Raw genomic sequence first — 19,566 nt, 5'->3', positions numbered from 1 at the left:
ATTTCTGATGATTTTATTTTGGGCAATTTGGAGTTTTTGTTTTGTTTGTTTGGTTAAAGCAGGATACCAGGAACTACAAGCATAGTCATAATGACACTGGATGAGAGCGAAACAAGAAGTTTTTTGTGTATACATTCAAAAACCTTCCTTTTCTTTGAATAAATTTGAGTCTGGAATTAGCCTTTTTAGAACTTTATCTGCTGTATTTTGCCCACTTAGAGTTTGATGAATATTGAGGCCTAAATACTTTACTTCAGATTTGGGAGTAATTAGTGTGTTACCACATTTGATGCTGAGCTCTGATTGTCTCATGAAGTTTACGTGCAGTGCCAAACAGGACCGACTCAGTCTTCCCTAAGTGAAGGGATAATTTATTATCAATCAACCACTGTTCACAGCCTTGAGCTCCAAACTGAGCTGTTCCTGAATGACATTGACGTCACTATGCGAGACCATCAGAGCTGAGTCATCTGCATACAAAAGTAATTTACACCCCACTGCAGAAGCCATGTCGTTGACATAGACTAAGAACAAAAGAGGCCCCAATATTGAGCCCTGGGGAACTCCGCACGTAATATCCTTGGGCTGTGATTTCACTCCGCCTATGTCAACGACCTGTTTCCGACCTGTAAGGTACGAGTCAAACCATTTAATTGAACTTTCAGCCACGCCAAGGGCCCCCAATTTTCCAAGAAGAATTGCATGATTCACCGTGTCGAGCGCCTTTTGTAAATCAAGAACCACCATACCAGTAAGATTACCTTTATCCCATTCCTTTCTTATGTAGTCCGACAGGTGAATCAAGCAAGTATCTCAGAGAAAATGACGGCCGAAAAGCCTGACTGAAATTCATAAAGAAAAGAATAGTCCTTCAAATATTTTTCTAACTGGTCATAAACAACCCTTTCAAAAAATTTTGAAATAACACTAAGGATGGAAACTGGTCGGTAATTGCCAGTTTCTGTCTTACTGCTTTTCTTATGTATAGGCACCACTCTAGCATTTTTCATGTCATTGGGAATTACACCAGATTTTATTGACAAGTTAATAATGTGAGTAAGAGGCTCGCATATCACCGGTGCAGCATCCTTGATGAATTTTGCAGGTAGATTGTCAAGACCAGTTGATTTGCTAGTTTCTGTTTCTGTTTCTGTAGAGATACTACACAACACTCCCAAGTTGGAGCCAAACGTATAGGGTATGTGCGCATGCGGTTTGCTTCTTAGTCTTCCCGTGGGTGTTGGAGTACTGCTGCTTTAAAGCTAGCTGAATCTTGGATTTGAGTGATTGGGTATGGTAGTTTGTTCCAATCTGTTACAGTTCTTGGTAGATATGAGAATTTATGACAGTTCTTGTTGCTGGTTATAATTTGATAAGCTTCAGGGTGGGTATGCATGATTGACGCAGGTTTGGCTTAAGTGAGTTTACCACCGGCAGAGCTAGGAGGCCCTGCCTAGCTTTGTGAAGGATGACCAGTCTGTTCGCTGTTCTCCTGTTTTGGAGAGTATCCCATTCCAGTTCTTTTTATGAGTTTTGTGATGCTTGTTGTTTTGTCATACGTGTTGGTTGTGAATCTTGCTGCCCTTTTTTGGATCTTTTCTAGTTTATTTATGTATTCTTTTTGATGGGGATCCCATACTGAGTTTGAGTACTCCAATAAGGGTCTAACGAGCGACATATAAGCTGTCTGCTTCAATGGTTTGGGGCATGAGTACAGGTTATGTCTGATGAAGCCGAGCGATCTATTCGCTGCGGATGTTGCTTTGTTGATATGTGTAGACCATGAGAGATTATTTGATATTGTTACACCAAGATAAGGATGTTGCTTAGTCTCTCCAGTATCGCTTCTCCAAGTTTGTAGTTGAACATTTTGGGGTTTCTAACATGCGTTACTCTCATGATAAAACACTTTTTGACATTGAACGCCATTTGCCAATCGTTTTGCCACTTCTCAAGGGTATTCAAGTCATCTTGAAGAAGTGTGTGATCAAAGTCATTAACAATTTGGCGGTAGACGACGCAGTCGTCTGCGAAGAGCCTGACTTCAGAGTTGAGATTGTTGGGTAAATCGTTTATATAAACCAAAAATAATAATGGGCCAAGCACCGTGCCCTGAGGGACGCCAGAAACAACCTCTGTCCAAGTCGAGTGTTCTCCACCGACAACGACCCTCTGTTCACGGTGCTTGAGGAAATTTGAAATCCATGCGAGTAAATTATTACGGATGCCATAATTGTGGAGTTTTAAAAGAAGCCGGTTGTGGGGGCGGTATCAAAGGCTTTACTGAAATCCATGATAACCATATCTGTTTGGGATTTGGAATCTAAAGATGAAGCCAGGTCATTAACGGTGAGTAAAAGTTGGGACTCGCATGAGTGATTTGGTCTAAAGCCGTGCTGTCTGTCTGTTAGTATGGAATGATTGTCAAAATGTTGCATAATTTGGGAATGAATGATGTGTTCTAAAGTTTTGCTACAGATGGAGGTAAGGGACACGGGACGGTAGTTGGAAGCGTCTGAGCGGTCACCTTTTTTAAAAATGGGGGATATGTTTGCACGCAGCCAGGATGATGGTATCTCGCCCGTCTCTAAGGATTTCTGAAAAATAACAGACAGGGCCGGGCTATCTCCTCAGCAGCAACCTTGAGAATTCTGGCCGAGACACCATCAGGTCCTGAGGCTTTGTTCGGTTTGAGGTCAGAAAGAAGTTTGGAAACGCCGTTAACAGAAATCTTAAAGTCGGGGACTGTGGGGGTTGAACTTGGGGGTAAATGTGGTATGTTGTCATTCTCCTGTGTGAATACTGAACTGAATTGATGATTGAGAATGTTGGCTTTGGTGATGTTGTCAGCTTCTAGCCTTCCATTCTTTTTCAGTGTGGGGATTCCCATGGAATCATTTTTCAGACATTTCATATGAGTCCAGTATTTATTTTCATCAGTAATTTTAAAACACTATCCTCATTTACCTGGGAAAGATCAAAATTATTTTGTTTGACATTTCTCTTTTTGTAAAATTCAAAAACAGAATCCAGGCCATATCTGCCAGAGCCAGTGGGGAGTTTGCTGACCAGTGTGGAGGCCACTGTAACAAAGAAATCATTAAACTTCTCAGCCACAGTTGCTTTGTCAAAGCAGACCTCTCCCTCTATCTCAAGGCCGATACTGCCTGATTTTGTGGAACCTTTATCACTAGCCCCCATGCCTTTCAAAATACTCCAAAGATTTTTTGGATTGTTTACATTTTCCTACATGTTTACATGTACCTATAAATGATGCGTCTGTTTTGCCCGTTTTTTAAGTTTGTGTTGCGAACTATGGAAATTGGGTGCGCCAAATCAGACATTTTCTTCCCAAATTTTGGCTCAGTAATTCCCCAAATTGACTAATTGTAAACATCACTCAAATGTTCGCATTTTCTTTTCAAATTTGCAGAGATCACATTCACAAAATCTAGTAAAACATGATTTTTAACACTAAAATTGTTAATATTGTACCGATTTTCTTCAATTTTTATGCAAAGTTGGGACTATAGGCATGATAAACTTGAACCGGAAACCGCTTCACAGGCGGATTTAGTGGTATGAACCCTTAACTAAGGTTTGCCTCTCATATGTATCATTTTGCCTATCATGCTATTGTGAATGAATGAATGATCAGTGCAGTGCATGAGTGATGATCATGTAGGTATGCCAGGTGAATTCAAATTTGCCATCAAACTGCATCATTTTATATATCAAATTAAAGCCCTCGAGTAAAGAAAGCCAACACTGAAAACCTTTTTGTCATAGCACTTTCTGTAGCAAAGTTACATCTTGTCAAAGATTGACTTTCATCAAAAAGATTCTGCTAGCAAAATTCCCCAAAACAGCATTACGGGGGTGTTTCTAGATCTTAGTCTCATGACGATAGCACCTTTTTTTAATGGAACTGCTATCAAAATCTCTCTGAAATTCCATGTGCGAGTCTCTCATCACCAAAAAAAATCATATATGGTCGCATGTCATAAGTTGGGTAAGCAAAAAGGGTGGAGGGATTACACTTTTCTGAAAATTGTGATACAAATTTGATTGGCTTTCCGTAACCCCATATCCTACAGCAGTGGTTCATACCTCATTTTAAGCCTAATTTTATACTCTTTCAATATTCTGAAGCATATAATTATACATTATTCAGTAAAAAAATCACATCAGTTGAAATGAAAAATGCCAGGGGTGGAGGAGCAGGCGGATGTGGAGCAGGCGGATGCGGAGTGTGCAATAGGGCCTATGTGAAAATTCACATGTCAGCAAGTCAAAACTTTTGGTTACTTTTTCAAATCTAGCGAGGGTATGATGTGGGCAATTCCAAGCGTTGCGGAATGATGCAAACTGCCTTCGTACGAATTTCTTTTTGATGCAGCAGCCAAATATGTATTAACAGTATAAGGTGAATAGCATAATGTTAAAGTATTTTTGATAAGTGAATGATTAAGGTAGGAGAAACTTTTCCAAACCACCCTAATTTCCTAATTTGCATATGCAAAGTTCAAGCGCTATGGAATGATGCGCACGGTAGCAGTCTTTTTTGCACTAAAACATTTTTAACAAACTCTGTGAGTTTAGTAATCTGAGATATTAAATTTGCCACTTAATGTAAAGCTTAGGATGTAAACTGACAATTGTCAGTATCGATTTAAAAAAAATTGGGCATCGCTCTTTATGCGAAAATTTGCCGACACTAGGTCACGCTATGAATGATGCAAGGAGCGTTGCTATGGAATGATGCTGTGTGTAAAATCCCATAGAAAATGAAAAGCAGTCCATGTTTGAAAATAAAATAAATATATCAATAAATTTGAGTAAATTGTGTTTTATATACTTAGCTACTTATGTTAGCTGACAAATATCAATATTTATCCAAAAATATTTATCACCAATTTTTTTTAAATCCGATAACTTGTGTTGCATGGTCACATTTTGAAACTAAAATTATGTCAACATTCTGCTAGTCTAAAATTCTTGGAAGTGAAATTTAGCACTGGATGTTAGCCATAGAATGTAACATAACGACTATCACCATCTATCAAGAAATAATCATCACTGTTTTTATTTTATCGTAAATTCAAAGAAAAAATCCTTGCAATCCATGAATCCTTATGGCGCTATGGAATGATGCAGGGGTTTTGTGGAGAAATGTCACTGACAATGGTTCAGGCAATGCTGAAACATCAATTACTGTAAAGATAGTTCTGTGCAATGCATTTCAGAAAGTTTTAACCCAAAATTGTGAATATTTTTTTCAAACGGGCACATTATGAATTATGCATCATTCCGCAACGTTGCGAATTATGAACTTTAATTGGTCGTTACCGCCGCAAATTAGTCTTTTTTAAAAATTATTTTTGTTTCATTGGATAGGGATGAATAAATTTGCTTTGCATTCTAGTTTCAATGAAAATCAACCTTATTTTAAAATTGCAGTGGTAATAAATGATACTTTTATGCTATGGAATGATGCTTTTAATCGTAAAATTGGTACTCAAACAATGCTGACGAAGCTACATGTTATAAAATTTGAAAATTTCTGGTGTTTATATTTTGAGCTAGTTATAAACTTTATATTCACATGCATAATTTGTTTCCAAAATTTTACAGTACAGAGCAGTTGCTGTGTTTTTAGTTTTGCTGCTTTTACCAGTCAAGAATATGCAAATTTATGCGAATTAGGATGTTTTTCTAACAATGGACACCATTTCCTCCTAAAAAGTACGTTTTCAGAAAATATCGCTTTTTAGCTACAATATGAGACCAAAATCACATAATTGACTTGATTTTTAAATTTTGACAATTTGGGCGAGGTTGCTTGGAATTGACCATGTATTGACAGCTTTGAATGTTGAATTTGTACAACTAAAACAATTACTGACTACTTAAGGTGGTACTACACCCCCTAATAAATTTTGTAACTAATTTTGCATTTTTCTCAAAAAGTAACTACATTTTGTGTACACACTGGTAAGAAAGGTTATATGTATAATTTTTGGGGCAAGGAATCCAATATACTTCACCGAAATTTCAGTGATTCAAGACAAGGGGTTCATTATATATAAGAAATGAGTTACATTCTAGCGGTACCTCTTTTCTTATCATAAATAAAGTACCGCTCAAGTCACTGAAATCGAGTGTAGTAACTGGATTCCTTGCCCCTATAATATACATAACTTTTGTTACCAATGTGTTATTATTTTTTGAGAAAAATGCAAAAATAGTCAAAAATGAAATCCTAGTTGAATTTCAGTATTTTTAGCAACATGCTAATGTACATTTCTCTTCTTGATATTCATTTCCTCAATAATAGAGTACCCATCGCGCTAATTACTCGTAAAAAGGTCATTGACCTTTACAATGTAATTAACATACGTACAATTATTTGAAATAGTTCATTTGAAGCATTAATGTATTGAGAACATATCCTCCAAATCTGATGACATTCTTGCGTAAAATAAAAATTTTACAGTCATTTTTGTAATTGAGGTCCGATTTGAGAAAATTTTGACTGACTAGCAAATGTGTTAAGGGGGTACTACACCCCTGTGGTAAATTTGTGACTATTTTTGAATTTTTCTCAAAAAATAATAACACACTGGTAATAAAAATTGTATATTATTGGGACAAGGAATCCAATTACTACACTGAAATTTCAGTGACTCGAGACAAGCGGTTCAGTATATATGATAGGAAACGAGGTACATGCTAGCGGTACCTTATTTCTTATCATAAATAACAAACCACTTGTCTTGGGTCACTGAAATTCCAGTGTAGTAATTGCATTCCTTGCCCCTATAATATACATAACTTTTGTTACCACTGTGTTATTAGTTTTTGAGAAAAATGCAAAAATAGACACAAATTTATCGACGAGGGGTGTAGTACCCCCTTCAAGAGCTTTCAAGGTTTCCCTGTCATACCTAGTCTAGATCATGAGACATGATCAGTAAGCTTAAAATCTGAAGGGCGTTTTACAATAATCGAAGTTGTTAAACCTAAGTTTTTTCCAATTTCAATTATACCTACTCAAATATTACATCTAACTTACTCAATAGATTTGCCCCAGCTTTAAAGGATGATATTTAAAATACTTACCTAAGTTCACGTTACACAACCTCGCAGTGATCATGGTGGCCATGCTTGTCAGCCTCTGTGATTGCTACTTTGCATTCAAAACAGATCAAATGATCCAGACTATCATTTTCCACCAAATGTTAGATTTTACAACGTATTTTAAATCAGATATCGCACAAATAATGTTTTATTCAGTCTTCAAAGTTTCTATATTGCATGTTATAGGAATAAATATATATATTTTTCAGACAAGGAAAGGCCTTCAACGCATACAAACAAGTTTTAAAGACCCAAACATCCAAATTCGGCAACCATATCTCGATCGCATTTTGTTGTTTCTTTTTCGACTTGTTAATAAAGGATGGATTTCCCTGAAGGTGAACCAGAAAGCGGCCTTGGTACTAGCCTTGGACGTGGGATAGTCAAACGAGTTATATATCCCGGGAAAGGAGAACTTCCACTATTTGAAGATGGCACCAAGGTAAGCTTACTGAAAAAAAAAGCTGAAAGGCATGTCCATCCACGTCCATGAATGATCATGATGATGACATGCCGATGAGTTGTCTTGTTTTTTGCCATAGTAGTAGTAGTAGTAGGTTGGACTTCCCGCCTCTTGTTTCAGGCGCACCCCTTCGATGACAGATGCTCTGTTGAAGGGTCCATACCAAAAAATAATCATCATATGGGCTATTTCATTATAAATGACACGTTCACAAAAATGGCTTTTATCATATCTGGTTGATATAATTAGGGTGATAATGCAGTGTTATTAACTTAATTCTAAGTATGCCACAAACTACAAGCTACATGAGCATTTTTACAGAATTCTGTCTATTTTTTGTATAAAAAATTGCCAAAAGGTACATTTTAACCCAATTTTGGAGTCCCATTTCATTTTGCCCATGTATTCTGAATTAATTCTTTGAAAAATTAGGTACATTCTATGGCAATGTGCTTGTTGCAATGAAAATATGATATGTGTGGAACATCATGCAAGTTGAATGGTGAAAATTGGTGCAAAAATGTTAAAATTCAGAGATTCTTGCAAAATTGGCATTTTATGTTAAATAAAAAATGAGTGTCCTCTCCAATTCATGCCTCGATTTTTGTTAACATTAAAGAGGAAATATAAACCCTTACCCTACCTGTATAATCTGTGTTATATTACCAATTGATGGGACAGGGCACTGATTGAGGAATTCATTTATTTTACATACAGTAGACCACTTGTTCTTGATACCACAGTTCCGCGTTAAAAATTTGTCCTCTCTCCAGAACTGAAGTTAATTACTAATTGTTGAAATAAGAAGGGTTATATCATAGAATGTGAAATTTGTAGAGGAAGAGTGGTCTTCCTTCTACCAAGGTGGCACATGATTTGGTATTTGTTGCATTTTTGCAAGCCTGTATCCACGATTCTGTTTGCAATTTAACAAATGTCCTCTCCAGCACAATTATGTCATTTCCATGAATTGGTAAACAAACTAAAAAATAAAAATTTCAAAGAGCCAAACCTACAAGAAATTTTTGCATTTTATTGCAAATTATGCTTACAAACCACTTTAGTGTTCAAATTATTGTCCAGTTGTTGAGAACACATATGATATTATTCTGCATTGAACTCGGTTAGCTAAAAATTGCAATATTCCTAATTTAACCAGAATATTAACCCTGTTTGTAGTGGATTTTAAATGCTGGGGATCTTTTATGCAATAATATTTATTGATGCAGCTATTTCTAAAGTTAAAGTATGCTTTATTATGTGTTAAAAAATGTGTCCTATCCAGAACAAATGACACAGGAGGGTCTTTTATTTTAGGTTTTCCATGACTAGTACAACAGATTGACGCAGAATACTCACTTATGCATCAGTGTAGCTATTGGGCAGGACAAAATGACTATTTCATGAATTTTTCATGTGAAGATAAAGTTTATCCTTAAAAATATGTAGTAATTTTGCACCATTTATCTGGATTAGTATCAATTTACTAATTGTTTTATATTGAAACTGGCATATTTAAGACACTGAAGTGTAAAGGAACATACAACAATTATTACAGACTAAATATGAATATGTATGAACCCAATGTTGGTTACATATACTCTTTCAAAGTTGTGTATTAAATTGTTTAAAAAAATGTCCCCTCCAGACGGCAGCTATGTTTTACACAGCAAAAATTCAATTTAATTTTTTTAATGGTTCCTGACGGTTTGACGCTCTAATATTTTGAGAATTATTGACACACCATCTGAACTTTGAAATGATAATGAATTTGCATGAAATAAATGAGTTTGAATTTTGACCCCTTTTGGGACTCAATGTTGTCATTTATAATGAAATAGCCCATATAGTTCGCAGAAAATAGTTCGCAGTAAACAAGATGCGTAACAAGTATTAGTTCATTATTATAGAACATGCTTATGTAGGGAAGGACATGGCAGGGTGCACCCATTAGATATTAAAATATCATATCAAAATACAAATAAATACTGGTACTTCAGTGCAAGATACATACATTACAATTAGCTAAATTCTACACAAAAAAAACGTAATGTAAAGCAATCAGATACAAGAGACAATGTGTACAAGATTGCTAAGTAATCACAAGTGTGAGTTCATAATAAACATGTATACAAAGTTTGAACAAGCGACATAAAGGTGATGATTCGTTCATGCAATCATCAGCTACACGGTGCACTAGGCTACAGAGGCATGTGTATAAGTTGAGCATGTGTGATTTGCATAAAGAATAGATTTCTATTCAAATGTTAGATTTCACTGATCACATTGACCCCTTTAATAATTTCGAGCCAAACAAATGAAAACGAAGAAAATTGCTATTTATTCTTTTGACTTTCAAGAACTCTATTGAGCCCGAGGTACTCACACCTCCGTCACTACGATTTCCACTGGCCTTCTCCGTAACAAAGGTCTGAGGTATGTGTGGCTCATGCATGCAATACAAAACACTTTGTATACATTTATAAGTTCAGGACATGAGGTGATGAACATATTTATGTACTTCATAAATTTGCAACAAAAACAAGAAGAAGGGTACTGATGAAAATGATGGTATTATAATTTTATACCCCCTTATATAAAAAAATATCAGTTGATAATTAACATTCCGGGCACAAAATTACCCAAAAATCACACCCTTAATGTCTATTATTTTCATTTGGTCAAACATGTTCATATTAATACAGGTCATCTTTCATTACAAGACAAGTAAACTTGATGAAGCAGAAACAGTGTTGGAGGATTCAAGGACACTGGGGAAGAAGAAATCCATGGAACTCTTAATAGGGAAACAGTTCAAATTGGAAGTCTGGGAAGACTGCTTGAAAACCATGAGAAGAGACGAAGTAGCAGAATTTACGGTGGATAAAATGGTGAGTAATGATATTGTCCAAAAGTTGTGTTGAATAAAAAAAATATGATCATTGAAAGGTTTGTCAAGAGGGGAGAATGATAAAGTGGTGTTTGTACACAGATTTTGAGACAAATAAAGCTGGTGCACAAGAGAAATTGTATGGGTTTTCTAAGGGGATCCAAAGGCTATAAAATACATGTAACAGTGTCATTTCCTTTGCATGTGAATGACTTTTCTTGGGAAGGGGAAATGCTATATTTTTTGATATATATATAAGGCAAAAAAAAAATAATGGTTTGTCTCAAAACAAATGCGATTTTTTTAAATTTTTTATTCCCGACTTTTTTGCTGGTATTTGGAGAAAAAATCTGATTTTCACCGAATTTTTCCGGAAAAACTAAAAAAAAAAATTTTGAAATAAAAAAAAATTCTGCATTTCTCTTTTTTCCAAATCTCACGAATTTACAAATGCGCACGTGAGCTTTGAGACAACCTTTGTCAAAAAATTAATATGTGCATACATGTACATTGATCTTTTCATTTGCAGCATCTGGTCTCATATGCACCTGTTGCACAAAAATTACGAGACTTTGCGCTGGACAAATCCGGACAGAGCCAAGGATCGCATTGCTGTGGCATGGCCCAGATGTCTGAAGCCGGGCTAGGCTACCCGGACCTTGACGAATTCATGAAAAACCCGGAGCCACTCCGGTTTACCTTTCAGATTCTATCCATCAACAGTCCCGGACAGTATAAAAAAGATGCATGGGCCATGAACGACGAGGAGAAGCGAGCTATACTACCCATATTAAAAGAGGAAGGAAATAAACTGTATCAAGAAAAAGAGTACGAGAAAGCTGCGGAGAAGTACGCTGAAGCACTTGGGTGCTTAGAAAACTTGGTGCTGCATGAAAAACCAAACTCGTCCGAGTATATTGAATTAGACAATTTGAGGATCCCGTTTTTGTTGAACTATGCTCAGTGTAAACTGCTTTTGGGAGAATATTACCAAGCGATTGAACACTGCTCTTCAGTAATAGAGAAGGACGATTGTGAGTATTATTATTATTTTGTGGCAATTTAGTAATTCTAAGCTATTCACAATAAGAGCGCCGCCAGCGGTTTGCGATGTAATCGTGATGTATCATGGGAAAAGGTCGACATCCAAGTCCGCGAAATACGAATATTACCATGCTATTACATAGGAACATGTGACAATATTTTTTAATTTGTCAATATAACGGTATTACACGCAAATCGATAGAGAAAAAATTAATTGTGCACATTTCAAATCACATTATTTAGTATTATTGCATATCGATTCGCGTGTAACACCTTTATTTTGACAAACTAAAAATATTGTCACGTGTTCCTATGTAATAGCATGGTAATATTCAGTATTGCTGGACTTGGATGTCGACCTTTTCCCATGATACATGTACATCACGATTACATCGCAAACCGCTGGCGGCGCCCTTATTGTGAATAGCGAGAATTCATGTAGAAACATGTTTGTGCATTTGAATTTGACCAACAATAGTACAATAGACATTCTAGTAGATTGAATTTAGAAATTAACTTCTTTGTATGGTTTTTAGATTGCTAATTATTGTGTGCATAACTTGAACAATTAACTGCCAGAGTACATTGTACCTGTGTGAGTTGTCACACGTACAGTACACACACTGGTACTGGATTGGTACTGCACTGGAACTCCAGAGTAGCCACAAAGTTGCTGGACAGCAGTGTACCTATGGGGTCAACAGCAAGGAGGAAGTAAAAGTATGTACTTATAATTGAATACATGAATACAAAACCCACCCAAGTCCATGGGAAGTGATTTTGAGAGAAAAACCTGGGTATCATTTTAATTCCTTCAGTTAGATATACCTGCAAATGAGTGGATTAACCTGTATTAGATATGACGATTAGCATTTCAGGGACTTCGTGGGGTTCATTTTAAATTTTGGACTTGGGTGGTTTTTTGAATCATATACAAAGACAACAATGTTAGAATGAGATTACCACTAGTAAGATAATGCAAAATAAAGCACACAGGTATGTATCATGTTGATTAGCATTCTGCCATGTAATATAAACCACACACTTTCCTTTATTAAACCCACTTTTTTTTCAAAACTCACTCACTAGCAATGAATGTGTTACAAGTGGACTTTTATACTTACTGGATTTCAATCAATGTGTTACAAGACTCAAATCATGGAATTGTGTGGTTCTTTCATACATGCTATTTTTCACATGCTCAATAGACACAGAGGATGAATTTGAGTTGTTCTTTCATACATATGACAGGCATATAATATATAGTTAATCAAAACAGCTGAAGATAGTGCTCGATACTATTAGATAGTAGAGCGTGTAATAAAATACATAAAACAACGTAATTATGTTATAACAGCATGATTTATTACTCGGAGTTTCACGCCTAAAACGGCGATCATCAGATAAATAGCTGAACACTGACAGGCATATGTATAGCAACAATTTCCCATGCTTAACTCAATTTGGCCAAAGTATGGACTTGGGTGGGTTTTGTATTCATATATTCAATTTAGTGTTGGCCGATCCAACCCAAGATCGGATCTGCCGATCTCCGATCTGAAAATTAGCAGATCGGGCCGATCCGATTCCTTAAATGTTATTCTACAACCAGTACAAGTTCATTCAAGTCGGGCCTCAGTAATGTTAACGGTCAAAGCTTAATTCCCCAAACCTGTAACTATGTAATATGATGACCGTTTTTAGAGGTTTTTCATGTCAATATCAACCCAAATAAAATACCATTTTACACCCCAAGTCCCAGCGTTACTCACTCAGTGCCTCCGATTGTCGGAAGTTTAATCATTAATCCATTTCTCTTGATTGTTTTATTCTTCTTTCTTCTCCGCTGAATCAACTTTGATTTATGCGGTGTACCAAGTTAGGCGAATCACTGCGCGAATTGATTCGATGACCCTGCAGCTAAATCAGCTCCATCGATATTATAATAATTTATGCATATGACGTATTGGGGAATACCGCGGAATTCCCATCCTGATTGGTTGTGCAGAGTTGTTTACAGAAAGAATTCACATGTTCGGAGATTAAGAGATGAAATCGTCCGTGTGAGGAGGAATTGCGAGAATGTGCGCGATTCTAAAAATAACATGCCCTCAAATTCACCTTGAGAAACCCGCCATTGAAGGGCGCAGGGACTTCACGTGTCGAGTGTTAAAGTGTTTACAAATTTTTCCCAGGGACGCACTGTACATTCGGGACATGATTCTTGCGGTGGTAACAACGTTTTTTGGAAATATATTGGCATTAAAGTTACATAAGAAAGTAATGGTTCAGATTCAGATTCAAGGCCGATGCAGTCCATATCGGCACCAATCTCCGATTCACAGATCGGTATCGGCCAACATTAATTCAATTGTATTTATTATCTGTTGTGAGATATTAATTGGTATCATGTTATTTGAATTGTTATTTACAGCTTTAGTGAAAGCCTACTTTAGGAGGGGCAAAGCACATGTCGCTTGTTGGAATCTGGATGAGGCGAGGAAAGATTTCAAGAAAGCCAAGAGTTAGACCCAAGTCTCATGAGGCGCCCTCAAGAAAGAACTCAAGATCATCGACGACTTGGAAAAGCAGAAAGACAAAGAGGACAAAGCCGTTATGCAAAATGTATTTCAAAAGATGGTAGAACATTGAAGATATATTGCCTTTATGATAATCACTAATATCAGTTGAGAGATGATGTGGGTGAAGTATGTTGATGAATGCCTTGCCCTATTCAGTATGTGTGTCCAAAGTACCCCAGGGGGCCACTCAGCATTATATTTGTAAGCATCCGCATGAAAGAAAACAAGGATTTAGGGTGGTTTTGAAAAGCAAAATGAGGATCCGCAGGGATCCGTGATTAGGGTCTCAAAACACTCATTTTACTGGAAGAAGGGGTGTTTTTTTTAACAATGATCCTCGCTTAGAATAGTTTTTTTTAAATTACCCAATTAACGACCATTAGTGGTGACATATTTATCAAGTTATTCAGCACAAAAGAGTTGTTTCGAGCGATTTTATAAACCAGATTAAAAAATTTGGAGTCGACTTAAATATTGCCAGGAATAGCCGATCATCATCACTGAATGACACTCATACCGACACACTTAATGTCTATCCTTGTTTAGGGGCAAATTTCAAGCCAATTCTTCGCTTCGGATGTTTTTATTTGAGTCAAATCCTAGTTTAGGGTTAGTTTGACAACATTTCAACATCCTAGTTTAGGGTTATTTTTGAAAATCAATTCCTGTGGATGCTTACAACTTTTATACATGAGTGCCCCGGGCAAAGTACACTTAAAGTCTTAATGTACGATCTTTTTAAATTTTTAGATTTTTTCTTTTTTCTTCTAAAATGATAATATGCAATCATTATGAAAGTTCCCAATACATTTGGACGCCTTGAAAAACATTGGGAATTTGCAAAGAAACAACATCATAAACTTCACCTCTATCACTCGAAACATCTCGCACTATTTGGATTAGGACAGCGAGTGCGGCCTCAGAGTTAGTCTCCTCACGCTGCCAGTTTGTTACGCCCTCCACATGTGGAGGAGCGTAATCAAGCTAGTTTTGTACGAGACTACGGTTTGCGATCGTGGCCGACATAAAGTCATAATCTTAAAAATTATGACTTTATGTCGGACCAACAGAAAATCGCTCGCTTTACTACAAATAGGACGAATTTGACAGTTTGCTCATAGATTTAAGTTAGAACATGTGTAAGTATTACAAATATGCCAAAAAATCTGTTTTGAAAAAAATAAAGGTAAATTCTGAAAAAAGATCGTACATTATGACTTTAATCTATGGGATAATTCCTTGTGATGTCATCCACATACATACCACAAAACAATTCAGGTACCAGTTATTTTTACCACTGTCTATCCTAAACAAGGACACATATGTCATAATTTAGAACCAGCAGCCAATCGCTGTATCTTATAGCTCGGATTTAAGACCTCATTCATTAAAATTGTTCAAGACACAATGATCCAAAAACCTAAGGAAGATGCACAATCAAAAATTGCAGTTTGCCACATTGCATGCCTTATTGATTTGTGCACTAAACGCAAGCTTTTCAATAACCATCAAAACTGATGGGTACCAATCATTTTGATACAGCTTGTAGTGCCATGCTTTCATTGATTAGAACATAAAAGTGCAACTCTTAACCCCATGAGAACTACCTGCCGATTGGTCAAAATGAAGTTTTCATTATCCATTGGCCCAATCAGCAACATTGTCAGAATAATTTCACCACACACAAAAATTGGGGTGAATTATTTGCAAAGCTTCATTCTGATTGGTGATTAAATTGAAGATATCATGTAATTGACCAATCAGAGGCAATGCTAGATCAGCAGGTAGTGCTCAGGGGGTTAATTATGTTCCTTCCATAGGTTTGAGATCACTGTTTCTTTAATTCTCAACCAATTTCAACAAATGAGGTCTTACATGTAAATCAGCGCTATAGAGTGTATGTACTTGCTCCTTGTTTTAATTGTGACATATCTGTCTTTGTTTAGGATATACAGGGGTGAACATAACAGTCTGTAGTACATCCACTCTTTCTCTTAACTGAAACCTGTCGTTTATAACTTACGTGTTGTGATCAAGAAAAGGAGTAAGTCGTCAGCAGTGATCCAAATGAGCCACAGAAGGGCTTCTTGGGGTCTTGGTTTTGAATTCTACAGCCCTTTTCCCAAGCCTAAACTCAAATGTGTTAACATATAATCTCATGTTACACTGGTCCACATTTTGCGACACTTTTGTAAGTCTGCAGACTCAAACAGGTAATGCCGTAGATTAATCAGGGATTCAGTCATGTTTCTCCGTTGTTCATCACCGAATAACATCAATGCGTCCGCATCATCTGCATGGTTTACTTCATATGGGCAGTTTAGCTGCCCAAGCGAAGTAAACCATGCAGACGTTCCGGACGCGAGTTGTTATTCGGTGATGGACAATGGTGAAACATGATTGAATCCCTTTCAATGACAGAAACAAGCTAAAGATCGTCTAATTTAGAGTGGCAAATTTTCTCTGTAGATATCAGCAATAAAACTAAAGAATAAAGCGGTAATGTTTATTAGCTGCTACTTCCAATATAAGACAGTGTTTACGCATACGTTCCAGGGATGACGAATTTTACGCGTACGCATAACCTTGCGTTCGCGTATACGCTACTGGACTGTGGATTCACCACCGATTAACAATGCTTGGCTCCTGTACAAAGGTATAGGAATAGTTGTTGAATGTTAATTGAAGTAAGCATTGAGCATGTCTTGACCGTATTTTGGTGACAAAATTTTGCTTAGGCTCACCTTATTTCAAGCACTGCTCATATTTGAAATAACTCATTTTCAGTTTTTCTTTTGATATTAGGGTCTACTCTACAGTTAACATAGACTGGCGAAAATACCACTTTATCAAAATTGGGCTTATGGTTCCATGAAAATACAAAAAAGAAATTGAATTTGCTGACATTGGACTCAATGTGTGATGTGATCAGTTGAGTCGGATGTCGGAAATTTTGATTTTAAGATATATAGCCAATAATATAATTTAACTTTCTTTCTATTTTATTGTTTTGAACAACACTAAATGGCCATATCTCTGGCACTGTAATCCAAATTATAATGGGGTTTTCATCAAAATAAAGCTCTTGAGAATGGCTCATGTAATGAAACTGAATTTTGATTTTGATTGACATCAAATGTATTTATCTTGATCGCATCACATTATGTTCTTTCACATCACTTGATAATTTGTGTACTGTTAAACAGCACTAAGTTGTTTCCTAAAATATTTTCAGTATTGATTTTTATTGTCTTGTATATTTTAGTTACTTCTTGACAAATTATTATTACATTTCTGTAGCAAAGTATTTCAATATTGTTTTGCTGGTTTTCCAATTCCCAACATTGCAGTCAGAGAAAGCTGCTGGGAAATTTTGTGCTTGTTATGCTGGTTTCATACTTTTCTGCCGCTTGCTACTTTGCCACTCGGACAATGATTGTGCTTCACTGCGCAGTTGCACCAGAAACTCTTGCAGCTACCAGAAGCAAGCCGATATATCAATCACTACATATGTACTGCTTTGCCCAAAGCGGCAGATCGCTAGGAGTTGAATTCAAGGCAACTCAGGAGCGGTGCCGCTCTGACGTATGAGAACAGGAAACAATTTTTGGTGGGGCTGAGCGGCAACATTGGCTTTCTTAGTCATGCTGCTCGGTGGCGTGCCGCCCCGCTTGCTGAAAAGTGCAAGTGGCATGATGAAGCATCACGCCCGCTCAGCAGCAAGTGGCAGAAGTAATAGTATGAAACATGCATTACAAATCAAAGCAAAACATAGTATCTTAGCCAGTTTGAGCCTTATCCTAAATATTTATTCCAGTTGAACTCCATGTCACTCTTTGAAATCTACACTCCCTGTGTGGGAGATTAAGGTCATGTCTTCCACGGGGTGTACATGTATGGATATCAATTGGGGTTTTTAATCTTAGGAGGGCAGATGTAGTAATTTATGTTTAAAAGTTGACAGGTTAGTTGAACCATACAATGCATTACTTACATATCTTTACTGGTTAGAGGAAGCCCCACCAGAGCAGTTCTTCTGGGGTAAACCAAACCTGCCTGGTTATCAAATTAATCAGTGACAAGGTTATTTTTGAATTTGACAGGTGCTAATTGATGTAATAACCGATTAATTTGATAACCAGGCAGGTTTGGTTCACCCCAGAAGAACTGCTCTGGCAGGGCTTCCTCTTTAAGTTAAGTATAGTAGTGATGAGCACTGACAGAAGTCCTTACAGTTAAGCTACAAGCAAAATTTGGACTCATTTAGCCCATGCTGGCATCTTGTTATCCTAGCTCTCAGAGAAGGATGTAAAGCAAATTTAGTTTTTATTTCCGAGTTTTTGTATTTTAATTGAAAAAAATATTTGTTATTGCTTGTTAGTGGATAGTTTATTGCATTTAAGTAATGTTTTTGTTTACAATTGGTGTAGAGCTTTTAGGCTACTGCAGTGTGTTGCATCACCATGTTTAAGGCAAATGTTTATAGTGCATAAAAAGTATACAATGTCATTCATAAGTAAGATTTAATCTTTCCCTAGAGAAGTCCTTTTCAGAGGGCTGAACTTTCGGAACTCCAGCGAGTGCCATCCGCTTTCAGAACTCTCAGGGCTCTGAAGATGGCACTCGCTAGAGTTCCGAAAGCTCAGCTCTCTGAAAAGGACTTCTCTAGGGAAAGATTAAATCTTACTCATGTTTACTGACCTAGAGTACCAAGTAATTTCAAATCAATATCATTCATGTCTGTCAGTGACTGCACTGCCCAAAAGTAAATGCACTAAACTGTTTTTAACAGCTGAAGTGTGTTTTGGACAGCTGTGTATGCTCTGTACAAATTAATGTGTAAGAGTTTAACATGCGCAGTATTTAAAATGGTGCTTTCATGTGGTTATAGTTGTCAGCAAGGTTCTTCAGCAGTCTGCCGATTTGGCACTGTGTATGTTTGTGCCCTGGAAAGAGCAGACGGACACCGCTGAAGGAATTTGTTGAATACTATAGTAAGCAGCACAGGTCATCTGTTCTCCGATTTTTTTAAATCTAAAGGCCTGGTTTGTTAGCTGTGGCCTGATTGTATTATAACATGCCTACTAATTTGCAATAGAAAGTAATGGAAACATATCTCTGACATATGTGATGCGATCAAGCAAAATCAGTCGGAACTCGGAAATATTGATTTTGAGATATAGCCAAACAAAGTTTGTTTTCTATTGTTTTGGAAACTCTTTAATTGCTCATATCTTTGGAACTGATTGTTCAATTGCAATGGAGTTTTCTGCAAAATGCAACTTTGCAAATGTTTGTTACTATCCTATAAGAAACTGAAAATTTATTATTTCTGAGTTCCGACTGATTTTGCTTGATCGCATCACATATGTTGAAGAAATAAATTTGATATAGTATGTAATTATTTTAAAGATGGACAACAAATGCTGAATATAGAGTTATGAATG

General features: G+C 36.6%; 2 protein-coding genes across 2 annotated transcripts in view; one reads left to right on the top strand and one right to left on the bottom strand.

Moving 5' to 3' along the window:
• LOC140155512 (elongation factor Tu-like) overlaps positions 1-7,239 on the bottom strand; it is a 30,031-nt gene extending 22,792 nt beyond the window's left edge. Inside the window, exon 1 of the mRNA XM_072178381.1 lies at positions 7,123-7,239. Within this exon, the coding sequence (XP_072034482.1) occupies positions 7,123-7,165 (43 nt within the window). The 5' untranslated portion in view covers positions 7,166-7,239. The remainder of the gene's footprint in view (positions 1-7,122) is intronic.
• Positions 7,240-7,396: 157 nt separating this feature from the next.
• Positions 7,397-14,827, top strand: LOC140155511 (AH receptor-interacting protein-like). Its single transcript, XM_072178379.1, has 4 exons — positions 7,397-7,582; positions 10,309-10,494; positions 11,023-11,527; positions 13,972-14,827. Exons 1-4 carry the CDS (start codon positions 7,463-7,465, stop codon positions 14,064-14,066), a joined length of 906 nt encoding a protein of 301 aa, XP_072034480.1. The 5' UTR covers positions 7,397-7,462; the 3' UTR covers positions 14,067-14,827.
• The last annotated feature ends 4,739 nt before the right edge of the window (positions 14,828-19,566 follow it).

This window comes from Amphiura filiformis, chromosome 6 (genome assembly GCF_039555335.1).
Source record: "Amphiura filiformis chromosome 6, Afil_fr2py, whole genome shotgun sequence".
Classification (NCBI taxonomy): domain Eukaryota; kingdom Metazoa; phylum Echinodermata; class Ophiuroidea; order Amphilepidida; family Amphiuridae; genus Amphiura; species Amphiura filiformis.
This window is presented reverse-complemented; position numbering and strand designations above follow the sequence as displayed.

What these genes read in the sequence shown, in the direction of transcription:
- LOC140155511 (XM_072178379.1), top strand. Translation starts at nt 7,463, where the DNA reads ATGGATTTCCCTGAAGGTGAACCAGAAAGCGGCCTTGGTACTAGCCTT. An exon ending in AATTTACGGTGGATAAAATG is followed by an intron (nt 10,495 to 11,022) that starts GTGAGTAATGAT and finishes TTTCATTTGCAG; the next exon opens with CATCTGGTCTCATATGCACC. An exon ending in AGTAATAGAGAAGGACGATT is followed by an intron (nt 11,528 to 13,971) that starts GTGAGTATTATT and finishes TGTTATTTACAG; the next exon opens with CTTTAGTGAAAGCCTACTTT.